The 17,489-nt window shown below is 33.3% G+C and overlaps 1 protein-coding gene across 1 annotated transcript; it reads right to left on the bottom strand.

Moving 5' to 3' along the window:
• Positions 1-3,612: 3,612 nt before the first annotated feature.
• LOC110776241 (NDR1/HIN1-like protein 26) lies at positions 3,613-6,105 on the bottom strand. The gene is made up of 2 exons (XM_021980792.2): positions 5,528-6,105; positions 3,613-4,332 (listed from the first exon to the last, which is right to left on the bottom strand). Exons 1-2 carry the CDS (start codon positions 5,855-5,857, stop codon positions 3,985-3,987), a joined length of 678 nt encoding a protein of 225 aa, XP_021836484.1. The 5' UTR covers positions 5,858-6,105; the 3' UTR covers positions 3,613-3,984.
• Positions 6,106-17,489: the final 11,384 nt, after the last annotated feature.

Here is a 17,489-nt window from a genome sequence, read left to right as displayed (position 1 = left end):
GAAAAGATCATTGTTGTGTTGCTTAGCTTGATTTCTTCATGATTACTAAGGTTTGTGATAGTGTAAGTTGGAGGCCATGGGATTACACTCATATTTATTATAACACAACAAAAAACAAGAACAAAGATGACCTCAAAGAACCAAATGAAAAGAGGGATTTTAGAAGGATTTGTGTTAGTTTCTTTAGAAATAGTAGCCATCTTTGATAATTTGTTGCATGATGAGTAATTAAATCTTCATGTGTTGTGTATATATACACATTATTACACTCAAAATGACATGTATATCACTATTATATAGTTCTTTCTAAATTAAGAAAAAGGTTTTTATTAATTTAATTAATGTCCAAATATGAAACCACTTAATTACGCGTTTAATAATGCATTTTATTTGCTTTGCAAATTGCAAAAATATTCTTTTTGGTTGATGGAAAGTTTTGTAGTACGTGGAAAAGGGATCTTCTAACGCAAAGGGGTGTTCTTTCTTTACTTGTTAGATAAGGGTTTTATATTCTTTAACTTCAATTCACATTTTTCATTCAAAAGTTGTGTTATGTATTTTTAGTTTTATTTTGTTATCAAGTGGAATCCAAATAAATAGAGGTTAAAAGAACATGTACGTACGAACTTAAAAGTTGAGTGAAGTTAGTGAACCGTGTCAAGATCGAGTAGGAAATGAAGATATTCGTTTAAAATGTAATTCCCTCCGTTTCTGAATAAATAAATGAATCATTTTGATTGACACCCTTGTCAGTGTACAAGTTTGACTACTAATATGTCTAAATAGCGTAATAATGAATGATATAAACGCTTGATCAATACAATAAAAATACACATTATGACAAATCCAACCGTGTGTTCCTAAATAACATTTTATTTGTATATATTAGTAAATGATACAGGTAAAGCTGGTATATAAATAGTGCAAAAGTCTAAGTGGTGCATCTATTATGAAACAGAGGGAGTAAAAGCTATGTTATATAATTTCTCCGCTCCACAAATATGATATTTGCAATTTGCAATGTTTGGAATTCCGTACTAACCTACACATCTCTTTTGACCATATATTATTTGTGATTTAATGCAAAGAAATATATAGTTATGTAGAATCTTGTCTGATTCGTCTCAACTTATGCTTTCAAGATACACAAGTACAAAAATAGGTGAAATAACATCAATTAAACACGTGTTGGTCGACATAACGGATCCGTTTGTTATGGAGTATAAGTGGTCTAATATTAGAGATAATATGGGTCTCTAATGTATACCACACTAAGCATATATCCTAACTAAGTGAGCCAACGGGTCTCTAATGAAAGTTGGGCTAGTATACCACAATAAGTCTAAGGAGAAGAAGCCCCTTATTAATTAAGTGAGTTAATGAATATATTATGTACATTAGACCCAAAACTTAACAACGGGATACAAAGGAAGAAACTAGATAATCAGTCTGGACTCAATCTAGCTCAACTTTATAAAAATTTTGGTCAATGAGAATTAAAAATATTAATTTAAAAGTCGCATGTTAGAAAACGTAAAGTTCTATAATAGCCATGCAATATTGCCAATATTGCTGGAATGGGATATGTACTCGTATTTATTTATTCAAGTGGAATCCAAATAAATGGAGGTTAAAAGAGCAAGTACAAAAAGGTTGAGTGAGGTTAGTGAACCGTGTCAAGATCGAACTAGTAGGGAAAGAAGATATTCGTTTCAAATGTATAAATTGCATGTGTTTTAATTTATTTCTTGTTAATTTAGTATTCTCTCCGTCACTTAATACTCGCACCGGTTTGACCAGTGCGGTTTGAATTGACTTATTAATTTAATAGTTGTTAGTTGATAGTGGTGTATTTTTTTAATATAGTTAGTGGGAAATGTGTAAGAGATGGGGAGTGGTGAGCGGGGGTATAAATTTTTAAATGATTTTTTGTAGGGAATAGGGTGTAGGTGGGTTAGTAAGTAAGTGTGAAAAATAATTTAATATTGGTATAAATTTCCATTTATAGAAGCGGAGCAAGTATTAAGGGACGACTCGAAAAGGAAAGCGGTGCGAGTATTAAGGGACGGAGGGAGTAATTGATAATAGTACCATGTATAGAAAAATGCTTTCCTAAAAGTACGCCCAAATTAGACAGTTTAGTATACGCGGACTTGATGAAAAACGTATGAATTTTTTTTAAAGGAAAATTAATTCATTAATAAAGAGTCATACGATATCTAAAAGAGAAATATAAATCTAACAAATATATGATAAATTGAATCAAATAAAGGCTTCCTTCATCAAAACTACGGTCGTTGAATAGATCTTGCAACGTCTCCCGTATATAACGCTGGAACATGCAGCTTTTTCAGAGAGAGGGTCTAACGATTTGTTGTAGCCGCGAGGATGATTTCCATTTGATTCATCTGGATGTACTCGAAAAATTGATATTTGTTGTGGTTCCGCATAAAACTTTACCAATGAACTAATTCTACATAAATCCACCACGAGTGGACGACAAACCAAACATACTAAAACTAACTCTAACTCCACCATAGGGAGACTAACGAACAAGGACGAACTCCGTCCATATGATGAAAATTTATTGAATTTTAGAGATAATAACTGAAATAAATGAAGAGAAAGGGTCGGAAATAGTCTAATTTTCGACCTATAATGGCCAAGAAAATAAACCCTAAAAAGAAGAGAGGAGGGGAGAGCGGCGAGGATCAATCTTCTAGGTTTGTTTATTCCACTAAAAAAATAAAAACGTATGAACATAAAATAAGATTAAAGTCGTGTTCTTTTTATTTTAATTTACTAAATTTCATTTAATTTTTGCTGAACTTCAATTATTTTTACTAAAAACTTTACTTATTTTGCTGAAATTAAAATATATTTACTGAAAGTAAATTTTTTTTACCAACTTGTTTTTTATATTTTTTAATTAGGGTTATTGAATTTTACTAATCATAACTTATTTTTACTTAACTTACTTATATTGCAGAACTTGACTAATTTTTGTGGATTTTAAATTACTTTTACCAATCTTATATTATTGTTACTGAATATATTTTTTAAAGGTGAAGAGAAAAGAGCCTAAGAAAAAGCTAAATTTCTGGCTCCGTTTGGTTAAATTTATGTTGTCTAAACTTAGCCCAAATTATCCTAACTTATTATCTGAATTTTTCTGTGTTATTTTTTCGCGAATAAGTTAAAACAAGTTGAACTAAACAAAACATTTATTCAATATCCTAAAACAACAGCTAAGGTTAATTTTATAATTTTCACTTATGAATAATAAAAAGGTATGTATGGTCTAAGTTGTGTGTTGCAAACGTGAAATTCAAACAGTTGCAACTAAATTCATAGGAAATAGGTTGATGGATGTTGTCTATTTTTATGCAATCTCTCAATTTCTAGAGTTAACCCTTTGAATATTATTTTTCACCAATAAATAAGAAGAAGAAAAAATTATCTCGTACCATCTTAATAAAATTTATCTCAATGCGTATTTACAAAATATCAGCTTAATTTTTTTTAAAGATGTAACCAATTATATTTACATTTAATTTTGTACTAGAAACTGCCAAAAAACAAAAAAAAGACTATTAAATAACAAAAAAAAACTCGACAATTAAATTCCATAAAAAATAAAAATTAACAGCATAAAGAATACAATATCAATTCGAAAAAAAAACTAATTACAATTAGGCTAACAAAGCCTCAAAAGAATTCACAATAAATATGAAAAGAGAAATTAATCCAATACTCCGTATATAATTACATCACACCAAGAAAGAAAGGAAAATAAAAATAAAAAATTACGCTCCCCCGATTCTAAATACTTATAATATTTATGACTTTTATATTTGACAATACCTAATAAGACCATTGGAAATTTTAACAAAAAGTCATGTAATATGGTCAAAGTTTGTCACCGTAAAAAGTCAAATATTTTTACAAGTATTTTGAAACGGAGTCCGATGGTAGTCTACTTATTTAAGTGAAGTAAACCGGGCATTTAGTATCGGCTAAAATAGGCAAGAGAGAACCGGTAGGTCCCACTTGAGCAGCACAATTAGCATGCATTTTATGTTTCTTAGTATCCCACGAAAGTATCTCAAATTTAAAGGTTGATGTAATCTGAAGCCGAAATGGGGTTTTACCAGCCGCTTGATCATGTTGCAACTCCCTCCAGTGATTTTTTACCGTTACCGTTAACCCCGTATTAAGAATTCTTGTGGTTTTTGATTCTAGATCAAACTCCTCCGTTACTAATGGGATCCCACCAATCATCTGGTCTCTGTAATAAACTGCACATTCTATTGAATAGTAGTGGATTGTAACCTGTAGAGATGAATAACATTCTTAGATTATTGAATGTGTGATGCTTGAGTAGCGGATAGTTGTTAGAGTTACGGTTAATAATAACGGACAATGATTAATTGAAGAAATGGCGGTTAATTAGTATGAGCGTTCGGAAAAAGTAAAGATTGAGATAATAAAATACAATGGTTGTATTAGGGACTAGTATGATCGACCATCTCCAATGTTGTTGTCAGGGGATAGTTTGAAATTAATAAAAGTTTCAAACTAAATCTAGATAATTGGAATGAAAATAATAAATTAGTTTGGTCAAAAAAATTAGCTTAAACAAGCTAATTTGCTTGTCAATTATCTCCCAAACGTCGTCAAATAATTAATTGACAAGTGGGACAAGTGAGACCAATTTAAATAATAAGCTAGTTGCTAGCCATTGAAGCACAAATTAGCGGGTAACCTTTGATAAAATTATAGTAAAGTTTTTTAACGACATATGAAGTATATATAGATTTTACTGTATTTTACATGTCAACCGTTACTTTTACCGAACACTTATACTGGTTAATCACTACATTAACAGTTAGTCTCGCTCTTATTCACCGCTACTCTAAAAGCTACCCATTACTCAACCGCTAAAAAACTACACCGATTGACATGCATTTTATCATAAATTAATTTCGTTTTAGTCTTTTAATAACTACTCCCTCTGTCTCTTTTTGTTTTTTACGTTTTCCTTTTTTGGTGTTTCAAAATGTTCTTTACATTTCCTTTTATATTATCACAAAAATGATTTAATATTCTATCAAAATTTGTACCCAATTATTATATTAACCAACTAAATCAATTGAGTCATTTAATCCCTCACACTTTTACATAAAGACATTAACTTTTTCTCATTTTTCCCATATCAGAATTTTGATAAGAGTGAAAACATTATAAATAAACGTAATTTTTCTCGTTTACATGAAAAATTTAGAACAATCTCAATGCACATTAATTAATCGTTAAGACGCGTGCAAAACACCAAACGTAAAAAACAAAAAGAGACGGAGGGAGTATATTATAACAAATGATTACTTCGTACTCTATCCATCTTGTTTAACTTGTCCCAATTGAACCAAAAAATCCTCACAAAAATTGATCAAAAGGGACAACTAAAATGAGATTCTAGCAGTATTATTTACCATTTAGAAAATGCATATATCAAAATCAGTTTTACCTTATGGTTTGGATTGCGGATTGTAACATTGAAATTGACAAGAGCACTTTCAGGGGGAGCAGACTGTTGGGCCTGAGTTAAAGCCGGAATTGAAAACTGCTGGATATGAAATCTGGGCCTATGTGGACGAAGCCCAAGCCAAGTGATAAACACAACCAGGCCCACAACAACAAAAACAAGTAAAAAGATGGTGCATATGAACTTTGAGACTCTAGTGCTTAGACTCTCCTTCACCCGATGGGCGTAGTACCGGACCGTGTGGGTTCGTTGGTAGTACGGTCGTTGAACGTTGTCGTCTCGGTTGATCGGAAGGTGGTTCGGCCGGTTCATAACTCGTAACACTTTTCTATTTTTTCTTTTCTTTTTTTGATTTGTATGTATGTGGATGAGAGGTGAGGGGATGTGTATATAGTTGGAGTGTTTGTATTTTTCATGAAGATGATTGCGGTATTTTAAGATATTATGAGAGGAATGGGATTTGAAGTATAAGTGGTAGTTGCATGGAGAAAGAAAGGAATATGATCGAATGATATGTAAAATGAATTGAAGTTTGTAGCAAAAGTTAAAGCTTAAAGGTATATGTTTTGCTACATGATCTTAGGCAAGCATAATGTTCTCTAACATCATGAATGTATATTTGCTGGCTGGCGTGTAGGAGGATAAAGTGAAGAACGGTCTTTTTCTACTCGTATTTATTTAAGAGTTACATCACTACAAAATTATGCATCAATTAGATGTGAATTTTGAGATGGATGCAATAAAAGTTTCAAAATTGAGATGAATTACTCCCTCCGTCCCAGAATAGTTGTTACATTTACCTTTGCATAAAGTTTTAGGTGATAAGTGATTGTTTGGTTATCAATTGTTATTTTATTGAAAAAGTAGATGTGATAGGAGTTAGTGGGGTATTTTTTTAATTAAATGAGAGAGGGTGTGAGGACAAAAAAGAATTTAGTGGGAAGAGAGAGAGACAATATAATAATTGTGAGGTCATTCCTAATTTAAAAGTGTAACAACTAATTTGGGACGGCAGAAAAAGGAAAGTGTAACAACTAATTTGGGACGGAGGGAGTACAAAATTGAGTCTCTAAATTAAAATTGAGATGGAATTGTATATGGAGTTTCTCCGTCTCAAATTTGTAATGGATTTGCTAGAATTCCGTCTCAATTTTTTTTGAGACGCCCTCTATGGAGACGCGCTACTTTCATCTCATATCCGTCTCTAAGCATCATTTTGAGACGGATTCGGACTATATAGTGACAGAATTTCTCGTCTCTATAAAATGATTATTTTGTAGTGCATTTCGCATTTGCGGTTGTATGTTTGAATTATTGTACGGAGTATTATATATTAAATGATTAAATGAGTATGTTCAACATTTTTAATTATGTATTTGTTTTAGGATCGGAGAAAGAAATATTTTAGTTAAATATTTTATATAAAAATAATTGTCAAATAATAATTTTAGATTATCCGTTCTAATTTAGTTAAAATACTACAAAAGACACATGCTTGGGAAAAACTTTGGATACAGTTGTATTTATATTTTCATAACATCCTGGAAACAATATATATACGAAATTACAATATTTACATAAAATTTCATGCCCGTACTGGGTGTGTGCATAAATACTAGTATGACATATGCATAAATACTAGTATGACATATGTTAACTACTTAACTTTATTTGTTCACATAATACGTACCCTTTATTTTCTAATTATTGGTTTATACCGTATTACATAATACAATTATATTAGTACAATTTGTTTGGGCTCCCAATTGACTATCAATTGGGCCACTAAGTCCAAAGCCCAATGGCTCAATATAGCAGCATCAAACCCACAAGCACCAATCGCTAACTGCTGTACCCGGGTACAGCCAGCTCTGGCTGTACCCCCCAAAAACGACATGCTCATATTGTTTGTTCATTCTTGTCGACTGTTTGTTCTTTTTTATTGTACTGTTTGTTCATTCTTATTGTACTGTTTGTTCTTTCTTGTTGTACTGTTTGTTCTTTCATGTTGTTTTTTAAATTCATCATCAAATTTTCATAATTGTCGTATTTTTTGTTCTTTCTTCTGGAATTTTATGTTCTTTTTTATATTGTTTGTTCTTTCTTGTTTATTTGTTTGTCTATAATAATCATATGGTTAATGTTCATAATTAAACTCTTCATTAATCTTTTATTCTTTCTTTTTGTATTGTTTGTTCTTTGAATTTTATGTTCTTTTTTATATTGTTTGTTCTTTCTTGTTTATTTGTTTGTTTATAATAATCATATGGTACGTTAATGTTCATAATTAAACTCTTCATTAATCTTTTACTCTTTCTTCTAGCTTGTATTGTTTATTCTTTCTTGTTGTACTGTTTGTTCTTTCTTGTTGTTTTTTAAATTCATTCATCAAACTTATTGTTGTATTGTTTGTTCTTTCATGTTGGCTATAAAATTCATCATAAAATTGTTCATAATTGTTGTATTGTTTGTTCTTTTTTCTGGAATTTTATGTTCTTTTTTATATTGTTTGTTCTTTTTTGTTGAATTATTTATTTTTTCTTGTTTATTTGTTTGTTCACAATAAATATATGGTTAATGTTCATAATGAAAATTTTCACTTCATTGGTCTTTTATGTTTTTACAAGCGCCTATATTGTTTATTTCCAAATAAATGAATAAATGTTCATTTTTAAAATAGTAAATGTTCATTCCAAATAAATAAATAAATGTTCAATTCCGAAAAAGTAAATGTTCATTTCCGAAATAGTAAATGTTCATTTTTGTAGTTTATTTCCAAATAAATAAATAAATGTTCATTTCCAAAATAGTAAATGTTCATTCCAAATAAATAAATAAATGTTCATTTCCGAAATAGTAAATGTTCATTTTTGTACCAGTATTTTTTCTTTCTTGTTGTATTGTTTGTTCTTTCATGTTGACTTTAAAATTCATCATAAAATTGTTCATAATTTTAGTATTGGCTGTTCTTTTTTCTGGAATTTTATGTTCTTTTTTATATTGTTTGTTCTTTTTTGTTGAATTATTTGTCCTTTCTTGTTTATTTGTTTGTTCATAATAAATATATGGTTAATGTTCATAATGAAATTGTTCACTTCATTGGTCTTTTATGTTTTTACAAGCGTCTATATTGTTTATTTCCCAATAAATAAATAAATAAATGTTCATTTCCAAAATAGTAAATGTTCATTCCAAATAAATAAATAAATGTTCATTTCCGAAATAGTAAATGTTCATTTTTGTAGTTTATTTCCAAATAAATAAATAAATGTTCATTTCCTAAATAGTAAATGTTCATTCCAAATAAATAAATAAATGTTCATTTTCGAAATATTAAATGTTCATTTTTGTACCAGTATATTAATGTTGATTTTAAACAACACAAAACGACATCGTTTTGGATGGGGGTACAGCCAGCTTTGGCTGTACCCGGGTATAGCCAAAAATTTGCGCACAAGCACTACATTCCAAAAGGCTATTCATCCACCAATCAAGGCCCAAGGCTCACTTGCAATAAATGACCTAAGGGGATTTATTGTACAAACACTATAAATAAGTCGTCATGGCTCACATACCAAGGTACGTCCATTTCACGCCTTAAGACTACTCTTCTAGAGAACTTTTCTCTCTAGAATCCGAGCATTGTTCTTACATAGGCATCGGAGGGGCTTTCCTCGGAAACACCCCCGAGGCTAGTAACTTGTTTATTGTGCAGGTTAATTTGGACACGACACATTCGAGCTAGCAAGACCTTCAACACACACAAAAGGGCCTTCATTCAAAGCCCATTGTTTCGTCCACTTCAACATCGGAACACAATTTAACCATGAAATTCCCGAGTCATAATCATCTATCCCACAATTTCTGTATCATTTGTGTACAATTCCTTTTAATGATTGATATTTGTAGTTAATCAACCACTCTTCATATCTATAGTTACATTAATATCAACCTATAAGATAAAGTGGTACGCAGATTATGGGACATTAGATTCAAACTCGAAATTTCCAAAGCAACGTCACATACTTGAGGTCTCAAGGATTGTGACATTTCTTATTGATAGACATAGGTGGAATTCCTTAAGGAAAAATGTTACAAGGATCAAAGATTGTCTTAGCCACTAATCTCTCATAGTTGTTGAATAAATACTTCTCCCCCAAACTCTACCATTCATTGAATCAACAACCTTATAGTCCAACCCTCCTCCAAGGTCGAAATCTAAGTAGTTAACGTAAGTCGCCCTCGGATTAGACGAAACAAAGGGCGCCATGTACTCGTAAAACCCCCCTATCCAAACCATGTATCTATCGTTGTTCAAAACATCCTCCTTTTTCCCACGACACCAAGCATTGGATGCTGAAAAGGTTTCCTTTCTGGTGAGGAAAAACTATCGAGTCGTTGGCTATCCGAGCCATCTTTCCTCCGTAAGGGTCTAATATGATGTTACCCTTAGGCTCCTTGGCGAGTATCTCCATGGCACCTCGTATGCCTTCGATTGAGATGGGTGTAGTTACATAGTCGGACTTTGCTTTAGTAGTTCTTATTTTGAAGATATCGATTTTTCAGGTCATTTTTCGTGTTTTCTTTACCTAGCCGGAGAAGTACAAAATCGACTCTATCCAGCTCATATACTTGCACTCGTCCTCCTTTATTCCCAACTCGAGGAAAACATTGTTTACTATAGAAATTTCTTCATGTTTGTCCCCGAGATATTGCCCATTAAATGTCGTGACAATATAATGTTAACCACTTTCACCCATATTAGCTCCAATAGAGATTGAAAGGTAAATATCATCATGTAGGTAAGGTCCAACTTCTTGCCATTTGTGCACCATTTGAGAAATGTTATCAACATGATCACTTCTTGAGACTTGAAAGGTAGTCACCTTAGGAGGCACATTTAACAACTTAATCTTCCAAGCATAGACAATACCAAAACTACCCCGTCAACACCGCGGACAACCCAAAAAACATCATTTCCCTATGAATCCCGGTCCAATACTTGGCCCGTTGGGCCCACAAGTAAAACATCCAGCACATTATCTGCAGCTAGCCCATATATGTAGTGCAACCTATAAAGAGAAAAAAAATACATTTCGTTTTGGCCCACCCCAAAAATTTGGGATATGCCGCTGGCGGTGGGGGTCAATGGGGAGGGGTGAAGGAAGGGAGGTGGTCGGGAAAAATGGCAGGGGAGGTGGTCGGGAAAAATGGCAGGGGAGGGGTGAAAGGGGAGGTGAGACAGTGAATGGGTGGAGGGGGTAGATTTTCTTTTTAAATGGTAATATCGTCCTTGCACCATAAATACGCGGGCGTTTTTTTAGTGAACGAGGACGTCGAATAAAAACCCCTATAATATAATGAGATACTACTACGTATATTTATATACTTGTATAAGTATTTTCTTTTATTTGTTCATAAATGTTATTGAATGCGATGCAGGAAATTCGAACCAAAACATAAATGAGATTGTCTTGGTTAACGATTGTGTTTTTTTTAACAAAAATGGGAAATTTGATTCCATGCTCCAAATACGATAAATGCAGTGCCCGGTGTCAAGAAATTTTATGCCACATTCCCATTCATTCTGAGTGCATTGTGTATTTTAGATGTAGTAAAATAGTTACGAAAAATTAGAGCCAATTTTGGAAAACTAATTCCAAGTTACCGGGAATTATTTAGAGCTACTTCAATAGTGAGCTACAAGGTGTTGTGAATAAATTTGCCACATCAAATTTTGAGCTACAATTGATTTAAGCTACAAATTTTCTTTTATTAAGCCCACCTACGACATATATATATATAATTTGATTGCCTTTTAAATGAATCCTTCTACCTGATACACCGGCAAGCTAAACATTATAAATAACAGACCTTTTAATTTTAATCTATGACATTAATAAAATTTTAAGATAAAGGAAGAAGAAATAAAAGTAAAAATGACACCTAAAAATGTATGCACCTCAAAGATTGCCTTCACTCTTTTGTTTGCCATGTCTCTCATCTTCTTTGCTCAGGCCACAAGTAAGTATTGTCTTTCTCTATTGGAAATTTGATAAGTACTTGTGTTCGAGGAAAACTCTTTACCATATATAAGTTTAAAAGAAAATGTAAATGATATTTCGTGAGAGAGAGATCGATTAGAATGCTCTTCATGATAAATATTTTTTTTCCTATTATAGCTAGTGTCGATTTGGAATTGGGATGATCAGTCACTAATCATAGGCATGTCTAAAATTTTACTCCAAATATTATACTAGTATGTCTTTCAATCAACTATGTCGTATTATACATTTTTTCACAACCCCCTTTCACGTTCATATCTGCCCCTTATGATATATGTGATGCTACTATGTATATTTATATACTTGTATAAGTATTTTTTTTATATGTTCATAAATGTTTGTGAATGCGATGCAGGAAGTCCGATAATGGGACAAACGTCGACATAAGCATCGGGAAAAGGGTCGAGTCAGATTACGGCTTGTGTTACTTTAAACATCGGATTTTTCATGAAATGACTCCGAGGTTTGCAATAATGCACCAAATACCCCTAATGTTTCTCGAATGCACCAAATACCCCTGACGTAAGCAATAAATAAAATAAATTCCCTTTTGGCTGACGGACGTTAACCCTCCGTTAGGCAATTAATTAGTTAAAACATATTGCACCAAATCCCCTAAGGTTTGATACAATGCACCAAATACCCCTGAGATTTGGTTCTATTTTCACTACAACAAACAGGATCAAAGAGGGCGAAAAAAGTCGCCGTCTTTGATCAAATTATCGCCCTTTTAACTTTTAAGGGCGAAATAAAAATCTCCCTTAACTCGCCCTGTTAGGTTCGTCGCTAAGGCGAAGTTTTTGGATTTGCAGGACTATCTATTTATTCGCCCTCTTTGATTATTTTTCGCCCTCTAAAATAGTTAAATAGGGAAATTCTGTTTTCCCTGTTTGTTCAAAATCAAAGAGGGCAACTTGATAAAGTCGCCATCTTTGTTCAACTCCCTCCGTTCCTTTTTGATCTTCTTGTTTCTATAAATGTCGTTCCTAAATGATCTTCCTGTTTCTATTTTTGGACATGACTTTTTACCATAAATTTCCCCATCATCCCTTATTTAATTTATTCACATTTCCCCATTCACCCACCCAACCCCACTTTTGTGATTTTTTTGTTACTTTAAACAAAATATCTTCTCTCTCCTTCATTTCTTTATTACTTTCCTTCATTTATTTATTACTTTCTCTTACACCCAATCATTACTCTTACACCCAATCATTACAAGATTCCATTTTCTTATTTTCCACCCAAACTCCAAATAGGAAGATCATTTAGGAATGGAGGGAGTATTTTTTATTTTAAAATAAATAAATCTGGTTGAGGCTACACAAAAACTTAGCTTATAAGTAACTATATATATTACAACAAGCTTTAATCAATACGATACACAAACAATTAACTATTAAAGCTATAGCTATTACATGCTAATATCAAAAGATAAGTTTAAGGTAACATCCGACCTTTGAAGGCGGCAAGTAGAACCCTGTAATCATGTCAGTAGAGATGAACGATTGCTTGAATGAGAATACGTGATTGGAGATCAACATATATCATAAAAGACAACTGATTGTGAAAGAAATATGCAGAAGATTTTGAAATCATATATCATATATCATATACTGAGAATAGGTGATTGGAGATCAACATATATCATATAATTTGACCACCAGGCAACCAGAAAAAGGGAATACAGGCTAAAACCTCGGTGAATCTGTCCATACAATAAAATAAGCATTGTGATCAAGTATCTTCCAAGGAGATCAGTTTTACATGATGTACTTATTGTGTCATAAAGTTGAGCACAACAGCTTGATTACTGAGTTTGAGCAACCGATAACAACACCCCAGCAGAATTGTGAGTAATATGTAGCCTACAAACATTCCTTGATTCAGTACCAGCCAGCATCAAGATCCTGTAAACAGGTAGGAGTATGTTAGAATAGATTCTTAGTACATCCACAGTTTAATCTGTCAGCTCAACCATTTTCTTTATCATTTGTCAATGTCAGACTGTCAGTCCCAAATGAAGTTTTATGTTCTTACAGAAAACCAGTTGCTAAACAACCTAAAAGTTTTTACTACAAAACTAAAAACAGGAAAACATGAAATATAACACAGTTGTTACTTTTCTTTTCAACTACATAGATATTCAACTTGCTAAAAATCTTCTCAGAAAATAAGACACCACAAATAATCATTAAAAGTTTTCAGTAGTATAACTTAACAATTGTGAAGTATAATTTCTTAAGGTTCTTAATTGTATTTCGTTTCTAATCATATAAACATTATAGGCTCCTAAGGGAAAAACATGATCAAAAAACAAATTCGATATATCTCCCATGTTCTAGTATCCACCACAAATTGAATAATTGGCTCCCCTCATTAAATTTGTGCTAAGTCTAAATCAGCTAAAAGTTGGCATTGTAAAGGCAAGGACTGAATCAAATATGAAACGTCCCTATGACCAAAGAGAATGACGAATTCAGTCCCTAACCCAATTCAGCAGCTGTGCTAATACATTCATTGCCCTGCTTGCATATTCTAATCATGGATGCCTCAGTATACCCGTGAAGTAAGAAACACAGGAAATGGTCTGTCTCTCATTGTTTTTCCTATGTCCAGAACAGTTTATAAAAGTTCAGGTTGTTAGGTTATGATACATATGAATAAACATAAATCATGCGGAAAAACCATAAAGCCAGGAAACATATTATTTACAAATAATCATTTAGCATAATTCAGATGCATACACTTTGTAGCGTGCCCTCCCTAGCTGCGCCCGAACCGAACAAGAACAAGTCTTTAGGACTCCAAGTGTCGTCCCTCCGTAGATAGTCCACAGCACGTCCGAATCCGCCTTAAGATTGACCAACTAGAATCGCCCTTAAGGTTCTAGGATTTTCGGCTAATATGGGTTGCAAGTGTTTGGCTGATTTTTGCTTGAAAATCTTACCTTTTGAATACTTCAAATCTCGATCTAAATATGTGACCCTAGGCACCTATTTATGGAGTTTATGGAAAGGAATTATAATCCTACTAGGATACGAATTAATTAACTTAGAATCCTAGTAGAACTCTAAAACAATTAATTTATCTTTTAGGATTAGGATTTAATCATATGTAGAATCCCGATAGCTTTAGGATTCACAAACACTCACGCACGCACGAGCCGCATGCACATGCGCAAGCCTCGCGGCCCACGCACGGCGCACAACCCCTTTGCCCGCAACCCATGATCCGCGCGCGCGCCAAGGCTTGGCTGGGCCTGGTCGAGCTTGGCGTGTGGTTTGTTGCGTGTTGGCTTGCTGGGCGATGGCCCGGCTTCGTGCTGGGCCTTCGTCTGGCAGGCCTCGTCCGATGGTAATTCGTAAGATACGCTTCCGATTAAATTCTCGATTCCGGAATTCATTTCCGATACGAACAGTATTTAATATTTCCGATTCCGGAATTAATTTCCGTTTCGAACAAATATTTAATATTTCCGTTTCCGGAATTATTTTCCGATTTCGATAATATTTCCGATTCTGACAATATTTCCGTTTCCGGAAATATTTTCGATTCCGGTAATATTTCCATTTCCCATAATATTTTCCGATACGTACCATGTTTCTGTTTCCGGCAACATCTACGACTTGGATAATATTTATATTTCCGATACGATCCATATTTCCGTTTCCGGCAATATCATCGTTTCCGGAGTATTCATTTCTTGCTTATGACGATCCCAGCTCCCACTGAAACCAAGACCCGTCGATTCCGAATATCCATAGATGGAGTATTTAATGCCATTAAATACTTGATCCTTTTACGTACTATTTGTGTGACCCTACGGGTTCAGTCAAGAGTAAGCTGTGGATTAATATCATTAATTCCACTTGAACTGAAGCGGCCTCTAGCTAGGCATTCAGCTCACTTGATCTCACTGAATTTATTAACTTGTTAATTAATACTGAACCGCATTTATTAGACTTAACTTTATATGCATACTTGGACCAAGGGCATTATTTCCTTCAGTCTCCCACTTGTCCTTAGGGACAAGTGTGCATTTCCTAATTCCTTTGTCGCTCGATGCTTGCTCTTGAACATAAGGTAAGAGTTGTCATCCTTATTATGTTCAGAGGTGTTTCTCGGTTTCAGAGTTCAACTGATCAAATAAACAGATAATCATAGCCTATGATTCATCCGAGCACGGCCATGCATTTTACAGTTTCTAGCTCTCCGAGTGGCCTTGTACAACTTTTAAGCATCTCATCCCGATTTATGGGAGGACAATCCCAATCTTGCGATCTTGAGATTAGACTTCGTTTGATAGGTGATTACCTGAGCGTTGCCTTTATAGCCTCCTTTTACGGTGCGACGGTTGGTCAACGTCAAAGTAACCAGTTCTCAAACAAGTAATCTCAAATCACTCAGGTATTGAGGATTTAGTGTCTAATAATTTTAATGAAATTTACTTATGACAGATTTTCATCTCTTACAGTAAAGTTTCATAGGTCTGTCCGATACTAGTCTTCCCAAAGTAAGTATCTATGAAAATGATTACGACATTGCCATGTCCACATAGTTCAAGAAACAGAACTACTAGTCATCTTGCATTCTAGTCGTCTATCGTTTTCTATGCGTCCATTTTTATAGAAAACTCCGACCAGGGACCATTTTCAACTTTTGACATTCAAGTTCACTTGATAGACATTTCTTAGTGACAGGACTGGTCCTAACAGTCTATCTTGAATATATCGTCAAATTGAAGGGACTCATCATTTAATACTAAACCAAGATTAAATGGAATATGAAAATACATTTCATATATGATAAATGTTCAACCCCAACGTTTTACAACCATGGGCCTTAAACCCATCTTTAAAAAAGTTCATGGAATTCAAAGCTATGCTTGATTTCCAGTGCTACAATGTGAGTGTTGCTTCTCACTTGTTGCATAGGTTTAGTTATCATGCTTTGCCAATCTTAATATCCTTTTCATCGAATGTTCTTCGAGATATGATGATAAGATCTTTTGAGTATGTTTATTTTGTGATCTAGTCTTTCTTGCTACATTAGTGGTTCTACGCATTTTGCAATGAAGAATCATTAAGTCAACAGACATGTGATCTTCCCAAGTTCAATGATGAACTCATTAATATAAACAACTCTGTTTTATTGCTTCTTAGGCAATAAGTACTTTTACTTCAACTGTTTAGGTTGCTAGTGATGCTTTGTTTGGATTTACTTATCCAAGCAGTTCACAGATATGTGGAAGACTTTCCAGCTGTATCTTAGAACATAGAATTTAATATTTAATTTCCCACGCAACAACTCATGGTCTTTAATCCATGTTTCCGTTTCAAAACACGATGCTCTTTAGCTCGTCCTTGTCAATGGTTAACTCCAAAGGGATCTTTCTTGATCCTTTGCCAGTGTTTATGCGTGTAGCATCAATATTTAGCATATCTTTATTTCCTTGAATCAAGAACTAATCTTATGTACTTCTTCAAGTACCATAAGTATTCTTGATCTCAATCTAGTTGATCTTCACTTAGATCAATAGAGATTGGTATATGTTCGTCATGCCTAAATTCATACGATACGTTTTTGGCGATCCTCATATTATATCATACATGATAAATTCTTTTGCAGAATAATTCCCAATTGAATTCTATTCATGTAGCTTTTAGCTCATATAGTTTCAGTAGATACTAATTCCAGCTAAATTCTTTGACATACAATATAGGTTAAGAATCTCATTTAGACTCTTTGATGTTTAACTTAGTAAATGCTTATACATAGTTCAAACATCCTTTACTTAGATTTATTCATATGGGTCGAATATCTCCAATGGAGTCTTTCGTGTTTGATTTAGTAAATGTCATTACTTAATCCAAAAC

This window comes from Spinacia oleracea, chromosome 6 (assembly GCF_020520425.1).
Source record: "Spinacia oleracea cultivar Varoflay chromosome 6, BTI_SOV_V1, whole genome shotgun sequence".
NCBI lineage: Eukaryota > Viridiplantae > Streptophyta > Magnoliopsida > Caryophyllales > Amaranthaceae > Spinacia > Spinacia oleracea.
The sequence above is the reverse complement of the archived record's forward strand: the minus strand, read 5'-3'. Positions and strand labels throughout refer to the sequence as shown.

Coding starts and splice junctions, on each gene's coding strand:
- LOC110776241 (XM_021980792.2), bottom strand. CDS start 5,857: ATGAACCGGCCGAACCACCTTCCGATCAACCGAGACGACAACGTTCAA. Junction 4,333..5,527: donor TCCGCAATCCAAACCATAAG/GTAAAACTGATT, acceptor TCATCTCTACAG/GTTACAATCCACTACTATTC.